Genomic DNA, 22,474 nt, shown 5'->3' on the forward strand with positions numbered 1-22,474 from the left:
AGAGGTCTTGTCTGGTTTCGGGACCATCCAGCACATAGGGCCATGCAGAGGGTGGTGACATTGAGGTCGTCTGGACCTGCAGAGCCCTGCCTGGAGAAAGAGGAAGGATTTGAACAGACAAAGGGGGCAGGAGGATGGCATCCTCTCCGCCCAAGTGCTTGGGGTGAGGGCATGGAGTGCTGGGGCTGGGGCCACAGCATTCCGGGGCCTGAGGGAGTACCCACCTCTGAGGAGCACCGGTTGGCCTGGGCTGCTCACAGATGGGTCTGTGGAGACTGAGGAGGGGGCTTTGGCTGGGCCTGACTCTGCCAGCCCTACAGGGACATCAAAAAGTTGGGAGAAGGGCCTGGGGTTGGGGGCTGGGGAGGTGAAGGTAGAGTGGCTGTGTTGGGGAAGCGACAGCCCAGCCTGGGGCAGACAGGCTGGCTTGGAAGAGCATTTGTCCGAGGAGGCTGGGCTCAGACCGAGCTCTCATCCAGGTGCTCCACAAGCTGCGTGTGCTTCCTCTTCTCCAGGATGCGGCTGAGCTCCTCGGCAAATGAGCAGGGCCCCGCCGGCACCCCGTTGTTGCTCTGCCTCAGGAGCACGTAGCTGTTGCCGTTCATCCTGCGCAGCCGGCTGGGCAGCGCCACCAGCCCGTTGGTCAGCTCGGCTGGTGGCGGTGGGGGTGGTGGAGGCGGCGGGGCTGGGGCTCCCTCCCCAGGGATGATCTGGAGGCAGCCACCTTCCAGGCCCCCAGGCCCCTCCCCGTCATCACCGTCATCTTCGTCTCCAGGACACTGGCCCGAAACCGTCTGCAGCTGCACAGCAGAGCCCCCTGCCCGGCCAGCCCGACCCAGAGAGTATTTTCTTCGACGCCCTCGTCTGCCTCCCTGAAGACAGGCCACGTATAGGAGGGAGGAGGCCAGGATGAGGCAGAGGCCACCGAGTGCGGCAATGGCCAGCACGTACAGCAGCCTCACGTCAGGTGCCAGCTGTGCCCCAGGCATGGCAGGGGCTTGTGGAGCTGGGGCAGGGGTGGCGGGCCGCACTGTGAGGCTGTAGGAGGCCAGCAGGGTGCGGAGCCCGTTCTCCTCAGCATAGCAGCCGTAGTTGCCACTGTGCTCAGGCTGTATGTTTGTCACCAGCAGCCCGTCCACGCCCACGCGGTAGCCATGCTGCCCATCGTTCAGGCCCATGGTCCCATTGAGCAGCCACAAGGCCCGGGCCAGGTTGGATGGCTGGTCACAGGGCAGGAGGACATCATCACCTCGGAGCACAGAGCGGGTTTTCAAGGGTGGTGGTGGCCCTGGAGGGGGTGAGAGGAGTGGTCAGTGCTTGTCTACCTGAGGGAGGCAATCGGAGAGGGCAGGCCAGATGGCTCACCGTTCTGTCCCTGGCACCAAGCACAGAGTCTGCAATCATGGTGACAACTGACTAAGGTCTCTCAACTCATGTTCCTGTTTAAGGTTTGCATGGGCCCTTCTCAGTGATTTCAGTTCCTGCTATCTGCCAGGGATTTTAATCTCGAGCTCCAGCACAGAGTTCTTTCCTGACCGACACACTTGGACATCTTGCACATGCAGGGCATCTCCGCGTGCAGTCTCTTGAACACGGCACAGGAACTAAGGCCCATGAATTGTCACAGTGAATGGCACCACTAGCCACTCAGCTGCTCACGTCAGGAACCTGGGAGTCTCCCTTGCCTCTCTCTCCCCTTCACCTTTGTGTCTAATTCTCACCAAGATTCTGCTTCCAGAATCCATCCCAGCCCTGTTCACTTTTCTCCTTCCCCAGCTGCTGGCCCACTCTGGCCCCCATCTAGTTCATTTTCCACGCAGCAGTGGGGTAACCTTTTAAAACCACCACACTGATCGGGTCACTCCCCTGCCTCAATGTATTCGCCGCCCACGTCTCCAGCCTTTTCTCAAACCCACCAAGCTCACCTGCCTGCTATCCCCTCCGCTTGGATGTCACCCCCCTCTCCTTGCCCTCCACCGGTTGACCGGGAGGAAAGAGCACAGAAGTGATGAAAAGCACAAGCTCCAGTCAGACTGCTTGGGGTCAGGTTTGAATTCTGACTTTACTACCTAATAGCTTATTAACTTTGGACAGTTTACTTCTTCTCCCTGAACCTCAAAAGATTGCCCCTCATGGGGAGGGGGATCGTGGCACCTCTCTCCTAGGAATGCTGTGAGCGCAAGAGATCGTGTGTGTGTGTCCAGTCAGCGCCTGGCACAGGGGAAGTACTCAGCACATGTTAGCTATGACTGTTCTGCTCTTCTGTTAGGCATCAGCTCGGTCATCTGATCTTCCTCAGGGGAGTATTCATTATCCTTCAAATCCTTGTCATAGATGTAAGTATTCCTTTTGTAGCAAAAACTAATGGAAATAATGACTTGTGAGATCATTTAATTGCCACCCCCCCCCCCCCAACACACACTTGGCTATAAGCTCCAGGCGTGACAAAAAACTTTTTGCCTTGAGCCTTTCTCCTCATTTATAATTCTTTTGGACAACAAATATTTGTGGAGCACTTACTCTGTGCCACACCGTGCTGGGACATCCTCGCTGAGCGCACACAGATGCAACCACGCAGATATGTACGTGCACAGGCAAATGACAGTGTATGTAAAGAGGACAGGCTGTGCGGCCAGGCCTACACATGTCCATGCATGTCACTTACCTGTGTCCCTGTTGCCTTCACAGCCTCGGTTTCCTCTCTCTATGTCCTGTATCAGTGCTGTCCTGAACTCGTGAACAGGGGAATTGAGCTTTAGTGGAAGTCAGTGGTGCTGTTACCAACAAGCAACCCATCCCCCTCCCACTACCAGGCCTTCATCCTCCCCTCAGGCTCCGGTCCCCTGTTCACATGGGACCCTCACACCCTTACTGCCTCTTACCTGCTACCCTGGGACCTGTTGATTATGGTGCAGGCATGGGTGCTGGGGTCCCAGCCACAGTAGGGGTCCCGGGCCAGGATGCAGTCATAGCAGGAGCGGTAGCGGGAGCAGCTGGACAGTGGTAGCTGCATGACACCGCTAGGGCCCCCCACGTAGAGGCTATGCTGGGAGCCAGAGAGGAAAGCTAGTTGGCAACATCCCCGACTCCCGCCTGCAGACGCACGTAGCCACTGCCCAGCCACCTACTCCCTCCCTGTTCTCTGGCAAGTCGTGGGTCAGAGGCTTACCTGCATTGTCGAGATGACCAGATTTTCCACAGACTGGGGCTCCTTGAACACTTGCGTCTCTTCAATAATGTGCATCCCGGAACCCAGCACCACGGCCTTGTGGATCCAGCCATCAGCTGGTATGGAAAGGGCAGAGGGTCAGAACCCAACAATGGAATCTGTTTTCAGCCCCCTGCAGTAGTCTAATGGGAGTAGCTTGGGAGTCATCAGGTCAGGGACAAGGATTCAGCCAGTAACAGTTCCTCAGGACTGGGAACAGTTCTCTGGCTGGAACTCTGGGCTTGTCATAGCAGGAATTATTGGGACCAGAAGCATTAGTGATCAGGGACCAGTATCATTGTGGCTGGTGGCAGGAATCTGCAGTTACCAAGAGCCAGTGGCCATAGGGGGTCAGTAGTGAGTGCTCCTTGAAGAATCAACATCATTGGTCACCAAGGTTTTGTGATCAAAAGTCCTCCCAGATGAGCGGTCAACAAGGGTCAAGGACTCAGGTCAGGGGTTGAAAGTACCTGTGCCCAGAAAAAGCAGGTCATAGGTGGGTCCAGCAGGCGTGAGGACGGGTGTCCCTGTGAGATGGGTGTAGCGCACGCTGCGCTTGAGCAGCAGGGGCCGTCCGCGTGTGGGTACCACGGGCCGAGCCATCAGGGGGTGCAACTTCACAAAGTCCAAGACCAGCGACGGCAAATCCTGGGATGAGTTGTAGCCGCGAGTGCGCAACGAGTCTGTGATGCACTGGGATGGAGGGCAGAGGCGGTGAACCTCAGGAATCTACTGCCTGCCTGCCCTCCACCCCCCAAGGCTAGGCCCTCCCGCCCCTCCCAGCGGTTCTGACTACTCAGCACTGACCCCAGGCCGGGGCACTCACTGAGCCAGGCCGGGGCTCCGGCACCCCACCCTCATAGCGGCCCCAGCGCCGGGCACCATCCTGGTATTCCATGTAGGGACCTGCGAAGACAGCCTGCACCTCGGCCAGGTCGTAGCGGCAGATGGCTGAGGCCTCTAGGGTCTTCCTAGGAAGGGACATAGGGGAGGGGCCTGAGCCACACTGGGTGGAGCCTGCCCCCTGCCACCTGCCCCAGCCTGGAGCCCCTGTTAGCCTAGCCAACTCCAGCTCTAGGCCTCAGGGCCTCTCCTAAGGGTCAGGAGGCTACTGTGGCCTCCGGCTCCAGGCTGGCTGGCTGTGCCTGAAATTCTCTTGGAGGCCAGCCTCCCCACAAGGGATCCTGTTTCTCTCATTGACCTCTGCGCCAGCCTTCCTGCTGTCCCCAGTTCCCTGTGTCCCCACTGTCCCTGCACTGACCACTGTGTGGTCAGCGTGAAGGCCGCATAGAAGTGTGTGCGGGCTGAGGTGTCCGTGTCCAGGCTGCAGACCCCACGTAGCGTCTCATACTGTGGAATGTGGCAGACTAGACGCGCCTTTAAGAAGGAGGTCCACTTCTTCTGCAAGATCTTTTTTCCTCCTAGGTCTCCCTGGTGAGGGAGGGCACAGGGTCAACGTCAGAGGGTCAGCCTGCACACTCTTGCCCCACACTTGCTCCTCCTCACCTTGCACACACGGGCCACACGGGCCACACGGTGGCTGTTGCGGCTCTGAGTGAAGCTGTTGGGGCCCTCGTCTGTGGCCCGCTCCGTGAAGAAGTAGTAAACCTTGTCATCATCACCCACAGCACTGGCCTCGCTCTCCCGTACCAGGACGGAGAACACAAACTCAGCATCTGTGGGGTGGGCAGTTCAAGTGGCCCCTGAGACAGGATGGGGATCCCTCTGCTACCCCTTACTCAACCACACACAGGAATAGACAGGCTCACCTGGGAATTTGGGGATGGGCTGTCAACTGCCCAAGGGAGTAAAGATGGATAGTCCCCAGCCCCCCATTATCCTGTGCCTCATCCTCCTAACCATTGAGCCAGTGCATCGGTGCCTCCTCAGTCCTCAAGGAGTGCGGGTGGCGGCTTCGGCGGATGTCGGGGATGCTCCGGAATTCATACCGTGTGGCTGTGTAGAGGCCTCCATCTGGAGCACACGCATGCCACGTGTGACAGACACGTCACATACAACAAGGCACATAACACATATCAGTGGCAAGTCCTAGCAACGAGATCCATGTCCCCCAAACGGTATGCTGATGCATGAGGGGCCAGGGTGGGGAGGAGAGCACGCTCACCGATGATGAGGCCCGTGAAGCCACGGGCTGGGTCGTAAGGACACTTCTCCTTCCCCTCCTCAAAGCTTGGTGGCAAGGTGAAGGCCTCAGCATCCTGGGGGAATAGGAGGCCAGAAGTCAGTGGTCTCGAGGACAGGCAGGGGTTATGGCCCAAGCTCAGACCAGTCCAGCACCAGGCACCAGCAATCAGGGCTGGGCTGGGGCAGGCGTACTCACAATGGCTGCACAGAGAGGCTGGAAGGCGTGAGTCCCGCAAGCGTAGAAGTGGGTGGCATTGAGTCGCTGAAGGAATCGCACATGGTTGAAGCACTCCGTCTAAGGATAGGTGGGGGAGGGCTGTGAGCCCCCAGCCTGCTCAGGGGCCTTTTCCATTAATTCAGCTTTGTAGTCCGGCTCTTGCCCCCACCCACGGGACACAGTTCTGAGATCCCAGTGGGCCTGCTCACTGCCCAGAACACAGACCACTCCCTGGAACCCGTTGTCCTTTGGCTTCCCACTGCCATGACCCTTCTCTCTTCTATCTCACTGTCAGGGTGACCTGACACGTTTGCCAGCTTCTCCTGCATTTCCTGCAGTCCTCTGCACCCCTGGTTCAGGGGCACCCAGGGCGCCCACCACCCTGAGATACTTCTCACGTCTCCTTCTCAGCAGTGTCCCCTGGTCCTGGAGCTCCCACACCCCCTGCGGGGTGACACTACCAAATGTACCCCCCAGGCTCTGGCCCTCGCCCCACCAGGTAGCTCACGGACACATCCAACTCATCTGGTCACAAACCAAGCTCAATCCCTCCTCCCTAACCCGCACCCTCCCTCCTAAACCTGTTCATCCAGTCTTTCCCACCTCACTTCATCCATCCATCCTCTTCCTCAGTCCAGATGCCGGGACTCATCCTTGCTGCTTCCCACTCCCTCATCCCCACGTTCAGTCCTCCCAGATTCTTTGTGGTAACGTCTCCTGACGTGGCCCACTTGCCCTCCACCTCCACCACCCTAGTGCATGTCACCACTGTCGCCTCTTCCTGGGACGGCTGTAGAGACTGCCTGACAGTTCTCCCGAGCCCCCACCACTCCATAAAAGCTACGTACTTATTCAGTGAGTGAGAAATACATGTACACAATGTAAAATTCAAAAGATACAGACGGGTATGCTGTAAACAGAGTGTCTCCTTTTATCCCTGTTGCCTTCAAAGGGGACTGCTCTTTCCATTGTCTGGAGTTTCCCTTCCAGAGATATTCTACTGATTAGCACCCTCTGGCAATCCACTTTCTGAGGCATATTTTAAACATGTAAACCAAATCATGTCATTGCTGGATTTAAAAAACCTTCAGTGGGGGCGCCTGGGTGGCTTAGTCGGTTAAGCGTCCGACTTTCGCTTAGGTCATGATCTCACGGTTCGTGGGTTCGAGCCCCGCGTCGGGCTCTGTGCTGACTGCCAGCTCAGAGCCGGAGCCTGTTTCAGTCTGTGACTCCCTCTCTCTCTGACCCTCCCCTGCTCACTCTCTCTCTCTAGAAATAAAAAAATTAAAAAAAAAAAAACCTTAAAAAAAAATTAATAAAAAACCTTCAGTGGCCCACTAGAGTCCTGAACGTAGGGTGCCACCCCTTCTGGCCCTGCATGGTAGGGCTCTGCGCCTTCCTCCCCTGCCTCACCGGCTCCAGCCACGCTGCTCTTCTCTGCCCATTAGATGCCTCAAGCTAAGGCCCTCTTACGTCTTTGCCTTGTTAATGATTCCTCCTCCGGCCAGCCACCCAGGGTCTGAATCCATGCAGGCCTCTTTGTCTCATCCCATTCCCTCTCCAGGTCCCTCCTCTCCACTAGACTGCTCAGGCCTTCCTCCTCTGACCCCCACGAGGCCCCCAACCTTCGCTGCCTTTCCTGCCTCAAGACTCACTATTTTATGATATTTTTTAGAAAAGTTTTTTTTTAAGTTTATTTTTATTTATTTTGAGAGAGAGGGGTGGGGGCAGGGGAGAGGCAGAGAGAGAGGGAGAGAGATAATCCCAAGCAGGCTCCTCACGGGGCTCAAACTCACGAACCATGAGATCACGACCTGAGCCAAGTCAGATGCTTAACCAACTGAGCCACCCATGCGTCCCATAGACTCACTCTATTTTAATCCATCTAGTGCCTGGGCTGGATTAGTATTACACTAGTCGTGTTTCCCCAAGATGTTTACATTAAAAAAGACATTGGGAGGGGAAGGAGAGCACCTTGGGTGGCTCAGTAAGTTAAGTGTCTGACTCTTGATTTTGGCTCAGGTCATGATCTCACGGTTTGAGGGATCAAGCACCACGAGGAGCCTGCTTGGAATTGTCTCTCTCCCTCCCCCTCCGCTCCTCCCGCCCATTCATGCACACACACACTCTCTCTTAAAATAAACTTAAATAAATAAATAAAATAAATGGGGGGGGGGAGGGAGGAATTCTGTGGTCAAATATGTTGGCAATCATGGCTAGAACTTGCCTTTCCGGGATCTTCTCAGAGCCTTAAAGATGCTGCTGTGCACTGTGGGATTGAGCACACAGCATTTCCCAAACTCCTGACCATGAAACTCCTCTTTTGAAAATTAATGTTTCTCAGAACATGCTTTGGGAAGTGTTCTCCCAAAGCTTTGCTATCCAAAGTGTGGCCTGGGGATCACCAGTATCAGCTTCCTCTGGAAGCTTGTTACAAAATGGCGGAATCGTGGACCTTCCCAGATTTACTGAGTTAACATCTGCATTTATAACACACCCGGGTGATTCATGGGCACACTACAGTCTGAGAGTCTCTGAGTAACAAACGGTGAGGGTGCCCACTGTCACAGAATAACACCCATATCTCCAGCTGGGTTTTGCAGTGCTCTGCAACCTGGGTTCCACTTGCCTCCCCAGCCCCACTTTCTACCCATGCTGCACCAGCAGCACCTTTGATGAAATCTCCTAGCGGTGCCTCGTCAAACACAGCTATCGCGACCCCGCCCCAGACCCACTGAATCAGAATCTCTGGGCCAGGGAATATAGTTTCTTTCTTTCTTTTGGGGCATGGCTCTAGGCCCAATGTGGGGCTTGAGCTCACGACCTCGAGATCAAGAGTTGCATGCTCCACTGACTGAGCCAGCCAGGCGCCCCTGGGACTGTGTATTTTTAAAAAGCTCTCCAGATGGATCTGTTACATAGCCAGGCATGGGACCCCTGCGGACACCCTGTTCTTTAGTGTGAAAGAACTGGCAATTCACTAAGAGGCCTCTATAGAATATTTGAGCTATTCTTTGACGAAACCTCATTTTTCTCATCTGCAAAATGGAGGATAATTCTATTTCACAGGGTTATTTTAGAATTAAGAGAGATAACGGCTAAGTCAACATTTACTAGAGATTACCTAGCGCTCTCATGATTATCACGCAGGAGCCGGGAAGAGATTAAGATGCCACTATAGGCCACGCTGGTAGGTGACGAGATGTTTGGTTGAGAAGTGCTGCACCTAGGGCCCGCCACTCTGGCTGCACTCACGTGTTTGCTGCGGTTGCTGCAACTGACTGGCTGACGCACACCTCTCCACCTGCGTCCCCACCAACCCTGGCATCCCTAACTGAAGAGAAGGAAAGGAGCTGGGGACAGGACAGACCACATACCTGGTTGTTTTTCCCTTTTTGATGACATTTGCTTTGCATCTCTGGGGAGGCCTCCCAGTGGATCTGGAGACAGGGAAAGAGAATGGGTTGATGTGTTGACCCCAGGACCCTTCCCTTTCACCACTGTCTGTGGGACCAGGTGATAGGACTGCAGGGAACAGGGGAAACTGGTACGGGTGAGTTTCAGGAGGAGCAGTGCATGGTAAGGGAGCCCTGGGTTGAGAAGGGCCGTGCTATCTGACCAGGGGGCTATAGCAGGCTGGTGAGGCTTCTGGGAAATTGAGGTCCCAGGGAGGTGGATAAAACTGGAGACCCTCCAAGGGTCCTGGGTTCCAGGGGCTAACCTCTTTGTGAGCCCCATCTCCTATGTCACGGGCATTGAGAGAGAACAGGGCACCTCGGGCTCCAACCAGCAATCTTGCCGAAGACTCCTCCAGCAGCAGTGTTGAGTAGTTCTGGGCTTGGCCCTTGAAGTGCCGGGTCTTGGAGAGCTCTGGGGAGAGCGGGAGGAGTGAGCCCAGCCCTGGGGTGTCCTCCCCACTCCCAGACCTGGCTCCTGCTGCCTTTCAAAGTTGGGGAGGGGGCATCTAACCTTCGTAGGGGATGGTCATCCGTGGGGTGGCATCTAGTTCTCTGGATGGTCTCCGCAGCGAGGGTCCAGGGACTGCAGACGCTGTGAGGAAGCTCAGGAAGAGGGGCCAGAGCCTCCCCCACATTTTCCTGGGGAGGCCCAGACCGGTAAGACCCCCAAGGGGAGCCAGGGCCAGAGTCGCAGGGTATGATGGGAAGAATAGTCACAGGGGTCAAGGTCCAGGGAGGTCACTTGGAAGGTCAGGGGTCATGGGGCCAGGGAGGGTCCTGGAATCGAGGCGACATGGAATCACAGGGTTGTGTGGCCATGGAATCCCAGGTTAGAGGTCAGAGGGAGGGATGGATCACACACTGCTTTTCTGCATCAAATACAAACTGCATGGTGAGAAGGAGTTGTGGGGTCATAGGGAGGTTGTAGGTCACTGATGGGGTCACCCTGCCCCAACAGCAGGACTAGTTCTGGTTCTCTGAGGTCCGTTCTCTAAAGAAAAAAACAGGGTAAAAACACTCTTTTATCTGTGTGTGGGTGGAAGGTAGGTGGCATTGCCCCCAGACTTCAGGGGGCACTGGTGGGAGGGGCCCAGGGAACTCCCACATCAGGATTGGCTGTCACTCTGTCCACTTCTCTGCTCTGATGCAAGTTGGGTAGAACTTGCCCTCCTTACAGACCCTAGACTCCTCTGAGTCTGAACCCAAAGTAACGGCCCTCCTCTGATCATGTCAGAAGCTAAGCTAGGCCTCCGTCTCGGGTGGAGCTCCGTCTTCAGGGAGAATGTCCTCTCCTCCCAACAATGGGACCAAACTTGGGGCAGCAGCTGCCCCTGCTGCCTGCGGGGGTGCCTTATGCAAGAAGGCTTGGGCAGAGACATGTAATGGGCCTTTGTTGATTTTGTCCTGTTTTCCCTTTGTTTTTTCTTTTCCCTGGCCTGAGAGCTCCCTCTGGAATTTCTCTTTAATTAGACACTTCTCCTCCTCAGCATTCCTCTCCGAGGGGGTGCACATCTCTATTCTGCCCATGCGAGTCTGTACTGCACCCTCTGGCTTGGCATCTGCACATGTCCCTACCTGCAAACAGGCGCTCATAGACATGGGGGGGTTGGTATCTGGGCCCCCTGGCTGCACTGCACAGGTGTAATGTCTGTGCAGGATGCTCTAGTGTACGTGGCCAGTTGAGACAAAAGCAACATGGAAAAGGTGAGTGACGGGGATCCCTGAGCTCTTGGCCACCTCACCTGGCTTATCCTGGTGACTGTTCCCGCACCTGGACCCTCTCCCAAGCCACGTGCAGATGGGGTGGAAGTAGGTGGCAGATCTCCTCTGACCCCTGTAATAGGCCTGATCTCTGAGGTGGCTCTTGAAGGCTTCCTGGACTGGGGTGGGTGTGGAGGAAGCCCGACCCACCCAATCTCATCAGACACCCACAGACAGGGCCACAAAGGCCACTGGCCTCTCCCCTCTTTTCCAGGTCAAATATTAACTATGTGGCCTTGAAGAGAGGGGAAGGACCAGGAGCTAGCCAGAGGGAAAACAGGAATTTGGAGCATTTATTCAGGAGGTAAAGGTCAGCACTGTAGCGGTCAGAGCCCAGAGGAGGAAAAGGTAGTAGGAGTGTAAAGAGGGTGTTTGGACCACAGAAAGGGCATCAGCTCGTTTGGGGGCTGGGCAGTATGAGGCCCCAGGCAAACTGCCCATGCCCCACCCCTCACTGTGGAGGCACACCTGTTTACCTTTGGGGCCTCCTATTTGCTTAGTGCAGAAGTTGGGGAGGGGGAGGGCAGAGGGAGCCCTATGGCTATGAGGTATCAGTCTCTAGGATTGGGCAGGAGGAACACACTCCAGGTTCGAGAAACCACTTGGAGTGTGGTTCACAGCCGAAGTCACACAGGACCAGAGTGGGGCGACGTGCATGCGATAGGTGTATGTACACACACATTCACAGAAGGGCTGTGGACAAATGTACTCATAGGAAAGTCATGCACGCGTACATTCACAGGGAGGTTTGTGCACACATATGTTCATATAAAGGGCCTGCCAGATGTGTCCATACACAGTGATGAATAAGGCTCTATTCACATATTCACATCCATTCATTCGGCTGATCACACAGCCTCAGAAGTTAACAAGGAGGGTTATAAATCCACACATGTGCATAGGAAGGATTGTACGCCTACTCACAGAAAGGTCATGCACACACACACATTTGTGTAGGGACATGCACACAAACCCCCACTGATACCATAGTTGAGGCATGTTCATCTTAACAGAAGGGTCAAGTACATGTATGTTCACACAGTGCTCCAACACACAAATTATATGCATGCAGAGACAAGCATATGTTCAAACAGGGAAACAGGGGTCCAGTTTTCACTGCAGGCTTGGAGGCTGCTAGTGTCCACTGAGGTGCAGAGCAGCACTACCTCCCTTCCCGAAAGTCCCAATTTTTTTTTTAATTTTTTTTTTTTCTAGGAGGGAGAGAGAGAGAGAGACAGCGTGAACAAGGGTGGGTCAGAGAGAGAGGGAGACACAGACTCTGAAACAGGCTCCAGGCTCTGAGCCGGCAGTCAGCACAGAGCCCGACGCGGGGCCCGAACCCACGAACCGCGAGATCATGACCTAAGCGAAAGTCGGACGCTTAACCGACTAAGCCACCCAGGCGCCCCCCGAAAGTCCCAATTTTAAGGCCAGATTCCAAATGTGTGTGCTCGTGTGTGCGTGTGCGTGTGGTGATGTAGGGAGGCATCTGACCTCAGATGTTCAAATGCATTGGGCCTCTCCGCAAAGGAGGGAAGGGGTACTTAACCCAGACCGGAGGAGGGCCCTAGCTTCAGCAAAGGAAAGATGGAATGGAACTTAGCACTCATTGCTCCACTCCCTTGTATGCTGCCCTTCTAGATATGGGAGGTGGGCAGGGGCTCCCAGCCTCCATTTAACCTGTTGGGAGGGAGGGCGGGGCTAAACGGGGGGGGGGCGGAGCCGCTGCCCTCCCTCCCCCAGTAGCCACAAGGCTTCAAGGTCTCCAGTCCACACCCCACACTCCACCCCCAGTTCCATAGTTTGGGTTCCTCCCCAGGGCCAGCCCCCTGAACTCTGATCACCTTCCGAGTATTAGGTCCCAGGGCTGAAGAAACTGAGGAAGAGAGACACCCCCTCCCCCCAAAACAGGATCGATGTTTGATCAGCAGGCTCTCGACCTTCATCCCAGACGTCCACCTGCTTAGTGTAGGCGGCATTCCCCTCTGCCCAGTAGGATGGCCGTCTCTTCCTGCCTCAGAGCCCTTCCCCCGCTACCCTCTCCTTCCACCATTCTGGACAGTGCGAGGGTCTTCCCTCTCCTCAGATCTAACCTCAGTCTCTACTGCTGCAGCTCGAGGACAAGCTCTCCTTCGATCCCGGCGGACGCCAGGAGACGTGACCCAGATCCCGGGGAACACTGTTCACCACGCGGATCCCCGCCCCGCGCCGGTCCCCGACTCCGCGGTGGCGGGTCTGCGCCCAGCACGGCCCGAGGCCTGGCCCGCGCCCCTCCAGAGCCTTTATGCAGGACCCGGGGACTTGACGGTGAGAAAGGCCTGGCCCAGCTTGGAGGGTGCAGTGGATGTGGGGAAGGCCTGGCCTGGCCTCCGCCCCCCGGCCCAGGCCCTGCCGCCGCCCGCACTGCCTGCCTCTCTCACCTTTGCGCTTGGATCCCTGGCCATAGAGACAGCGACGCGCAGCTCCGCGGCCCCACAGCACCAGCTGCGGGAGGAAGGGGCCGCGGCCAGAGGCGGGGCGGGGGGTGGAGGCGGAGCAGGGGGTGGGGCGGGGCCAGGGAGGCGGGGCCGACAGGGTGGGGTGCTGGGAAGGGCGCCTCTCTCTCCTTTAGCGCCCCCCACCCTACACAATAGAGGTTTGAGGCCAAGGCTCACAGGGCCTCCGGACGGACATCTGGCGTCCTCCGCCCTCAAGGGCCGCAGCTCCAGCATCGCTCCCTGGTGGTGGCCTCACCACCACTGCGCCCTCGATGGGCTTCCAGCCCACTTTCCCTCCCCTCTAACCCCAGGAACCTTGCGACTTGCCTACTACGGAGGACTTGCAGACATGTACTCTGGGGGCTTAACTTTCCAAGGGCCCTCTGACCTGTCTTCTAATATGGACCTCGCTTCTTGCGCTCCTGCTACCCTCTTGGGCTTTCTCTGCCCAGGGTGCTTGCTGAGAGCCAGGATAGGTGGAGGCCAAGCCTTGGGGCAGCTCTGAACACAGAAAACGGGTCTGGATTCCCAGCTCCACGGCCTCCAGCTGCCTGGTGCTTCAGCTTGACGTGTGAGTGGGTGAAAGGAGTCGGGCTTGGAAGGATGAAGTAACAGGTTGACAAGAAATTCACACAGAAAATGCTGTTTTTCTGAATAAGCCACAATCGTTTGTACCTGTCCACTCAACTAAACCTTTTGGTAACGGGGTTCACCGCCTCAGGCACCAGGTCACTCGGATAACTGCCTTCCTTCCCTGCCAGCTCATGTTGAATATCATTCTTAATCCAGATCTTCCAATGAACTCTCCTCATAGGCAATCAGATATCCTGGCCCTCCTAGGCTCAATCCACCTCACCCAGCAGTGATCTAGGAAGCCCCCCTCATAATCAACTCCCCAACTCCTCTAACTCAACCAGGATGGTCCTCCCAGGCAACATTTGGTGCTGCAGTTTCCCTGCAACTCAGGCCACGCCTCTGCCTCAGGGCTTGTTTAAGATCCCTCTAGGGTTTGAATCAAGCTGGAGCTCCAGCCATGGCTCAGCCTGCTCCTCCCTCCCTCATCCATGCCAGTACTGAAATGGGCCCCAAAGCAGGACTACAATGATGATGCCCACAGGGACATGGGTAACTGACTCTTGCACGTGCCTGGGAATCTGAGCTCTGGAGAGGCAGGGTGTCAGGAAACAGTCAGATGAACCCTGGCTTGAGAGAAGGCGAACAAGATTCAAGTGGCTCTGTCATTATTTAACTGAAGGGACTCTGGGAAAGACATGTCCTCCCTCTTTCCTCAACTCCCCAAAGCTAGTTTGGCACTTCATCACATACAGTCTCGTAGTTGGGGCTGCTGTGTGTGACTCCAGATCGCTAGACAGCAGGGCCCACGCTACTCTTCCGCCTCCCCCAGCACTCTAAATAGGACGTGTGTGTATGTGGAGAAGGAGGCGGCTGGGAGAAACGCATATGTTCAAGTGTACACACACACTTACAAAGACTATCAGGCTTCATTTAAAAACACTATACCCTCATTCTGTCCTGAAGGATTAATAGCCCCATCTTATAGGTACGAAAACAGGTTCTAAGAGGTTAAGTAACTGGCCTTGAAATTCATTCTTGTGTTTACAGAGAGGAGAATCTGTACTGGAAAAACATGAGAAGAGAGATACAGGGTAAACCTGAAGAGGAATTACCAAAGGCAGAAATGTGCACGGATGTATACTGGGGTAGTAGGCAGAAGGGAAGGGGTGTGAAAGAGAAAAGTGAGTTTGATATGATGAGACAGGAGGGTTCCTAGTGGGAAATAGAACGGAAAAGTCAGCAAATAGCTCTGGAAAGACCACAGAAGAAAATCCTGGTAGATTAAGGAAGTCCAAGCTGGGAAGTCCAGGAAAGACATGGCTAAGAAAAATAAATCTGCAGTCCTGTGGGCAAGTGGCCTGCGGGTGACAGTGGAGGGAGGGCAGGAAGGCTGCTTGCTAGCCCCAGTCCCAGGCAGGAGAGAAATGAAACTGCAGGGGCCCAGTGGGCTAAAAGACACAGCTCATGTTCTCACAGAACTCAACAGTGCCGACTTCAGGTACCTCTGTGGCTGTAGTGATGTGGTGGCAGGTTGTTTAGCATCCCACTTGTCTACACTGCGAGGCAAGCCTTTCTCCTCAATGGTGCAGGATGGCAGATTCAGAACCTCACACATTTCAAGTGAACAGTATGTGTAAATTACAATGCAGAGTTCCAGCATGGCACTTGCAAAACAGTAGTTGAGCAGTGTATCTCTGATAATATAGATTTAGATCACAGTCCATTTCTCTCTGCTGTCCTTCCATTCAATCTCTGAACCTAATGAAATGATCAGATGTCATGGCAATTAATGGAACTTTCTATGGGAAGCCCCTTTGAAGGACGATGCTCTTCTCTGCAAATCAAGCTGATAAAATATGAATGAGGGGAATACCGACAGTGGAAGCGACTTGAAATCAAACCAAGAAATGAACCCTAACCTAGCCACAGACCTGTGTCCTGGGACACAGGCAGGACATTCTTTGAGCAGGTTGTCAGTCATCCTTAAAGGCACTACCCCTGGCTGCGTCACAGGGTAGCTGTGAGAGGACCCCATCTGAAAACCTTCGGGTGTACTTCACAAGCACAGAACATAGAACGTGGTTTTGTTTTTGCTAGGCTATTCTCGACTCCTAAGACGGTGGCTGTTGTCCTCAGCCACCTACACACCAACGTTTGCTCCAGGCTTTGCACAGAGCAGTTACTCACTGTAGCAGGGATCCTAGGTGAAGGGGGTAGGTGTGAACTCCTGAAACTTGAGCAGAGGTTCCCTGAGGCAAAGAACTCTGGCCTAGTCAAGTTGTCCTGCTTCCTGTTCACTGTGGCAGCATTTCTGTTCCTGCTTTGCCATCTTCACCTCCAGTTTGCCCAGCACTCTCCCTTTAGGTGATGTGCTCTTTACTTTGGCCAAATATACAGCCGAGGTGCTTCTTCGGTAGGGACTGTCACCAGGGCACCAAGGCTGTAGTCTCACTGTTCCACTGTGCCTCAGAAGCCCATTTTGCCTGTTAAGTTTTCCTCCCAGCCAATCGTCTTGGAGTCAGACCCAAAGCTGGGCCTTCTGGTTTGCCCTCTCTTGAAGCCAGCCTGGGGAATGGTTAGCAAGGAAAAGGGAATGTCAGGACAGGTCCATAAATGCTGGAAAATCACCACCCACCACCCCCTCTCCATATTAGCATGCTGAGTCCTGAAGAATGTCACGAACTTATATGCGCATATATATATGTATTTTTTTAACCAGTTGAAACAGAGCTGGACAGAGAAGCCTCTGGGGCTGCCTGTCAGAAGGCACAGAGCACACCCACACTACAGTTTTAAGATATGGTTTGCTTAGATGTCAGTGAACTTCCCACCCTCCCCACCAAGTGCCTTAAGTTCAAGTTTAGCTATCATTTGAGAAGAGCTTTGAATTAGAGCTAAATAATAACACTTAGCATATATGTCAGACACCTTGCTAAGTACTTTTCACGCATTAGTTCACTTAATCCTCACAAGTTCTGAGATAGACATCATTCCTTTTAACAGATGAAGAAATGAAAGTTCAGACAGGTTAAGTAACTTGACAAAGATCAAAGGGTTGGCATGGTCAAACTCTTAACTTGCACAAGGCCGTACTGCCTGCCTCCCCATACTTCAAGCAATGTCTATGCTCTCGCCTGGCTGTCACTCCCTCCACTTCTAAAATGCCCACAAGGGGTCTCCTCCAAACCGGCCTGTCAGAAGATGAAAGAAACACTGGCATGCATGGTTCTGGAACCTGAGGCCTCTGGTAACTCTACTATGAGCTCGTAACAGTTTCTCCTGGGAGGAGCTGTCAACCTGTGCCTCACCTCCCTCAGCTGGCATATCCATAGCCGTATCTGCCTGGTAGGTTGGAGGTGGTCCTGAGCCCTGCCTCTGCATTGTATGGCTTCTCCTTTCTTTGCCGTGGGCTCTAGAACAAGGCAGCTATGCCATCGGTGTCCCTTTTCTGTCCTTTGTCGAGTACCAAAGTATTTTCACCTGGATACCAGAAGGTAAGATTCAGGAGAGCTCTGTGCTGTTCACCACTGAATCATCAGGAGTGCCTGGCACGTAGTAGGTACGCAATAGTTGTTGATGAACGCAGTGAATGAGGTAATTTATGAATGAGATAACTGAACTGCTGACTGCAAAGTATGCAGCAGATTATTAGGGGGGTTATGTGAAAGTGAACTGTGTACAACTACAGCTTTATGTCTTCCAGCAACAGGAGACATCAAGCTAAAAAACAGACTGAAGAATCCAAAGCAAGGGGGAGAAGAAAATCACTCTAAAAAGTAGGGGATAGGGCAGGGGAAGAAACAGGACATTCTAGATACTTAACCATTCCCCACTCCAAAACAAATATTACCAAACACATGTTCAAACTGAGAAAGCATTTTTAATAACACACACATACATTCATGGGACTTTAAACAAGATGTAGTAAAAAAATCTTTGAAAAAAAAAAAGAGAAAAGAAATCTGCATTTACTTGTAAACTGCCTAAGAGCTGGTGGAATAACTGGCTGACAGGACTGCCCAGGGAAAACAATGCACAGATAATGAGGTGCACCAACACTGTTAACGAGTAAGAAATAACACCCACAGATCATCCTCCACATGCCCAGCCACCGGTACCCTGGTCCTGCCTCCTTAGAGACAAACCAGGACAGTCCCTTCCCTAATTTTCCAACTCAGTCACTTGTTAATGGGTCACCTCTTAAATTTTTTCTTTTTAAATTTAAAAATTACCCTTGGTTTAAAGACTCCACACATTATTACTGGCCAGTCCCCACCAAGTATACTTGTTTCGACAGAAATAAAAATGCAAATGCTCTGAGCCTGGATGACAACACGACCTTATCTCTCTTTTACATCTGGGGAGATTTTTGTGAAGTCAAAAGCAAGCTATTATTTGTACTGCAAAACAAAACCAAATGCCAGCCTTCCAAAAGGTGACAAAGGCACCACTGCCATCAGGAGACAGGAAATGTACAAATGTTGTTACTTTACTGCTATATAGATGCGTTTTGTGCATGGAGAGCCTCTTCACTTAACATGATAGAACTAATAGAATTATATTTTCCGATAACAAGAAAAACAGTTTAGAAAAGGCAAACAGTTACACACAAAAGCATAAACACTTACAAGTACCTTAATTTTTTGCTTGCAATAAGGGTAATAAGTTTGACATACATTTCCAGAAAATTAGACAAGAATTATTTTTGGCACAGTAATATTGCCAAACACACCACCACTCAGTGCAAGCTTTGTTTGCCAAGTCCCAAAAGTGGCCTGACATTCTCTGTGCAATGAAAACTTTCTCCCCCACTACCATCCCATTCGCTGGGCAATAATAGCAGGAGGGAGACAAAACATGGGGACTCAAGAGGGAGAAGGATAATACTTGATTTGGGAGAAAAGTCACGAGCTACTTGTGCTAAGAGAGAATCACAGAATTTGCATGAGAATCCAATGCAAATACTGACTGGAGTATGACCTGGAGACAGAGATATCTAACCAGAGTCATAAATACAAGGGCCCAAACCCATGTCTGGCCATTTTTAAAGGGACAGATGAAGTATTTTTCTCTAATGAGGAAAGGCAATTAAAAATAGAGACTTTTCTTATTGGAACTGCTAAATAAAAATGTATCAAAGTGGTTTTAAATTTGATGAGCAGTTATCTGTTGAAACTGCGATACAAAAGGGTCACTTAAAAAAAAACCTGAATAACCCACTTGTCCCCCCATCAATGTACACAATTAGAAAATATTTACACACTGTAATTACAAGCAATATAAGCAGTATTTTATACTTTGAAATTTTGTACACTTTACACAATGCAAAATGAGAAAAATATGAACACGTATAAAATTACACACAAATAATGTATCTACAAAGTATTAAATTACAAAGAGTGAAAGCCCCCATTGTTGGGCAGATAGATGCCAGAGTTTCAAGCTTCCATCAAATAGAACTCTTTGTATCTATCTCATTAACCGTAAGTGGCATTTTCTAATAATACCCTTGAGAGGTAGTATCAAGATAATAATATTCTTACCAGTAAACTCAACACAGAATAAAACTTTTGTTGGTCAGACTCTCGAAACCTCTTTCAGCTGGGGTTCTTGGGAACTGGATTTACTAAGTCTTCCTATAAAATCTCTAACTGCTCAATGCTTGACATGGGCTCAACAGTTATTTATACTATTGTAAATGATAAATTTAAGATAAAATGCTTTTTACTCCTAAGCCTCAATTTAGAGGTAGAAAGCTATTTTTTCAAAATTTATTTTCTCCCCTCTCAAATCATAAATTCCCAGTCCAATTCCCTTCCTCCCCACAAGTGGAGACAAGAGAATGCTCAGGAAAGCAGTGTCATCCAAGTCAACACTGAGAGAAAAAAGCTGGCATTTTCATTCAAGAAACAAACCCTCCTAAAAGGACACTCAATCAACAAAAGAATGTTTCCGTTAGCTAGTAAGAGTCTATTTACTACCAAAGGCTTCAAAGGGCCCTTGGGCAAAGACCAGCATGTGCACTTCTACTAACCTTCCATTTAAACCAAAGGATGGCTTTCCAGTGTTTAAAAATTTAGAGCAGCTGTGGTTTTCAAGTGCAACATCTTTAAAATAGAAGCACACACACGTGCACGCACGCACACACACGTGTGCAATATTCCAAAGACTAAACCCCATCCAGGTCTCTACCAAGCTTATATACTCATGAAAGTAAGGTTTTTGGAAACTTGTCCAGATCGTTAAGCTTCTATAATATAGACTTCTGTAATATGTCTAACGAAGGGCTAGAATTCTAAGATTTAGCCAAGATTCTAAGATTTAACCAGTATTTAAAATATATATATACATTTAAAAGGAATCCAGAACAAACTGCATATGAATGTTTTGGCATAAAAACAGAGATACTATTTTATAGCTTAACCTCTTCCCCTTATGGGGGATCTAACAACATACCAAATTTCTGTTTCTCAACACTTTAAATGTATTTTTAAAACCTAACAGATTTATAATCCTGAATAGTGAAAGAAAATGTATAGATTGAAATCTCCCTGTGGTTTATAGGAGTTACAGAAAAGATTTATCCTTTTTGTTATTAAATTCAGTTCTAAGATTTCTTTTTGAGTCCTAAAATAACCAAGGGAAAATTCAACTCAACTGGAACTTGGTCTTGATTTCCATGTCCAACTACTGAAGTTGGTCCAAACCCTTTCTGACATATTTCCTGTGATTATCCAAGTGCCATAAATACACCCCCCCGCCCCCAAAAAAAAGAACACTGGCTTACAATTTAACAAGGAGTTAATAGGGGCAGATTAGACATGCAACTATTAGCTGCTTCTACCCCTCCCCTCTTGTTATAGGATTCTGCTCTTTCTAAAAGGCCAGTTGCCTTAAAATTAAGCAGATCACATTTCATATCTGCTTCAGAAACGGCAATTTCTTCATTACCAGCTTCATACTAGATATTCAAGCGGCACATTGCAGCACATTTTCTAAGCATTCCACTGGAGTTCGTAGTATTCTTTTTACTCCTCTAGGTAAAACTCTCATTGAATTTCTCTTGGTTCATATTTTTGCTGCTTCAACTCCCATTAAGAATCTGGTACCCAGAAGTCATGAAGCTGCCCCTGGAAAAGGGAAGGGGGGAAAAACCAGGATAAAATAAAGTCAGACTGTGAATTAATCCTTATAAAGCTACTAATCATCAAACAGGCTTTTGATAAAGGAAGCAATAAAATCTTTATATTGTACATTTCTCTGAAAATTCATGATAATCAATTTTCACATTTTGTGGTCTAACAATTAAAGTATAAAACAAAAGCAAGATGTTTTCCCCACCAACACACATGTGGAGGCCCACATTTAAGATTAAATAAAATGTCAGGCTAATATAAAAGTTTTGGTATTAAATTCTTTTGTTTTAATTCTACATTTGCAAAGATGGCCAGCCTAAAATCTTTCGAGATTAGAAACTGAAACAACAATAAACCATTAGCTTAAGATTTCTCAAAGGCTTCTCTAAAAGAGCATGCGTATCTTAAGAAGAGCAACAATAGCAAAAGAGTCAAAATACAAACTACTGAGATTACTTTTCTTAATTAATCTTTCCTGTTGCTTTGATATAAAAGATAAGCAACTGCTAGGTCCCATCTATTGAAATTATGGTCCCTGGGCCAGCAGCACTGCCATCAATCTGAGAACCTGTTAGAAATGCAGCATCTCTCAGGTCCCGCTCCAGACCTATCAAATCAAAATCTGCATTTCAACATTGATGCCTGTGCACATTAAAATTTGAGAAACCACATTTTTATTTATTTTTAACATATTAAAAAGGTTTATTTTGAGAAAGAAAGCACGTGTGCACAAGTGGGGCAGGGGCAAAGAGAGAGGGAGGGAGAGAGAAAATCTTAAGCAGGCTCCACTCCATCAGTGCCTGCAGAGCCCCTAGCGGGGCTGGATTCCTTGAACCATGAGACTGTGACTGGAGCTGAAATCAAGAGTTGGATGCTCAACCAAATGAGCCACCCAGGTGCCCTGAGAAGCATCATTTTAGACACCAACATATTAGTTTGTAAAAGGAAAATTTATAGTGTGACAAATTTAATACCAGGTGCTTAAACAATGCCCCTCTTAAGCAAAGTCCCCTTAGATATGACAGTAAAAGCCTAAGTAACAAAAGGAAAAATAATAAATAAAACTGGACTTCATCACAGTTAAAAAACTTGTTTTAACAAATGATACCATGAAGGCAATGAAAAGACAACAAACAGAACTGGTGAATATATTTGCAAATTATATACTTAACAAGGGATTTGTCTTTGGAACAAATGGAGAATTCTTTTTTTTTTTTTTTTTTAATTTCTATTTATTTATTTTGGGGGGAGACAGACAGTGTGAGCAGGGGAGGGGCAGAGAGAGAGGGAGAGTGAGAGAAAATCCCAAGCAGGCTCTGCACTGAAACTTGAACTCACAAAACTGTGAGATCATGATGTAAGCTGAAACTGAGAGTTGGACGCTTAACCAACTGAGCACCCAAGGTTTTTTAAGTTTATTTATTTATTATGAGAAAGAGAGAATGAGCCAGGGAGAAGGGCAGAGAGAGAGGATCCCAAGCAGGCTCTGCCCTGTC

The 22,474-nt window shown here is 50.7% G+C and overlaps 2 protein-coding genes across 4 annotated transcripts in view; both read right to left on the minus strand.

The window, feature by feature from the left end:
• Nucleotides 1-366: 366 nt before the first annotated feature.
• Nucleotides 367-13,270, minus strand: SEMA4G (semaphorin 4G). The gene is made up of 15 exons (XM_039249273.1): nt 13,210-13,270; nt 9,540-10,019; nt 9,292-9,440; nt 8,948-9,010; nt 5,550-5,648; nt 5,334-5,427; nt 5,069-5,182; nt 4,715-4,884; nt 4,470-4,639; nt 4,035-4,179; nt 3,679-3,901; nt 3,170-3,285; nt 2,883-3,046; nt 2,666-2,727; nt 367-1,288 (listed from the first exon to the last, which is right to left on the minus strand). The coding sequence occupies exons 2-15, from the start codon at nt 9,661-9,663 to the stop codon at nt 459-461; spliced, it is 2,523 nt and encodes an 840-aa protein (XP_039105204.1). The 5' UTR covers nt 9,664-10,019; nt 13,210-13,270; the 3' UTR covers nt 367-458.
• Nucleotides 13,271-17,702: 4,432 nt separating this feature from the next.
• LOC120243196 (SMC5-SMC6 complex localization factor protein 2) overlaps nt 17,703-22,474 on the minus strand; it is a 44,896-nt gene continuing 40,124 nt past the window's right edge. For all 3 annotated transcript variants that reach the window (XM_039249252.1, XM_039249253.1, XM_039249250.1), the window contains one exon: nt 17,703-20,972. In XM_039249252.1, the coding sequence (XP_039105183.1) occupies nt 20,937-20,972 (36 nt within the window). In that variant the 3' untranslated portion in view covers nt 17,703-20,936. The remainder of the gene's footprint in view (nt 20,973-22,474) is intronic.

The sequence above is a fragment of the Hyaena hyaena genome, unplaced genomic scaffold (assembly GCF_003009895.1).
Source record: "Hyaena hyaena isolate Hyena2069 unplaced genomic scaffold, ASM300989v1 scaffold_331, whole genome shotgun sequence".
Taxonomy (NCBI): domain Eukaryota; kingdom Metazoa; phylum Chordata; class Mammalia; order Carnivora; family Hyaenidae; genus Hyaena; species Hyaena hyaena.

Coding starts and splice junctions, on each gene's coding strand:
- SEMA4G (XM_039249273.1), bottom strand. CDS start 9,663: ATGTGGGGGAGGCTCTGGCCCCTCTTCCTGAGCTTCCTCACAGCGTCT. Junction 3,047..3,169: donor TGGTCATCTCGACAATGCAG/GTAAGCCTCTGA, acceptor TCTGGCTCCCAG/CATAGCCTCTACGTGGGGGG. Junction 1,289..2,665: donor TGAAGGCAACAGGGACACAG/GTAAGTGACATG, acceptor CACCCCCTCCAG/GGCCACCACCACCCTTGAAA.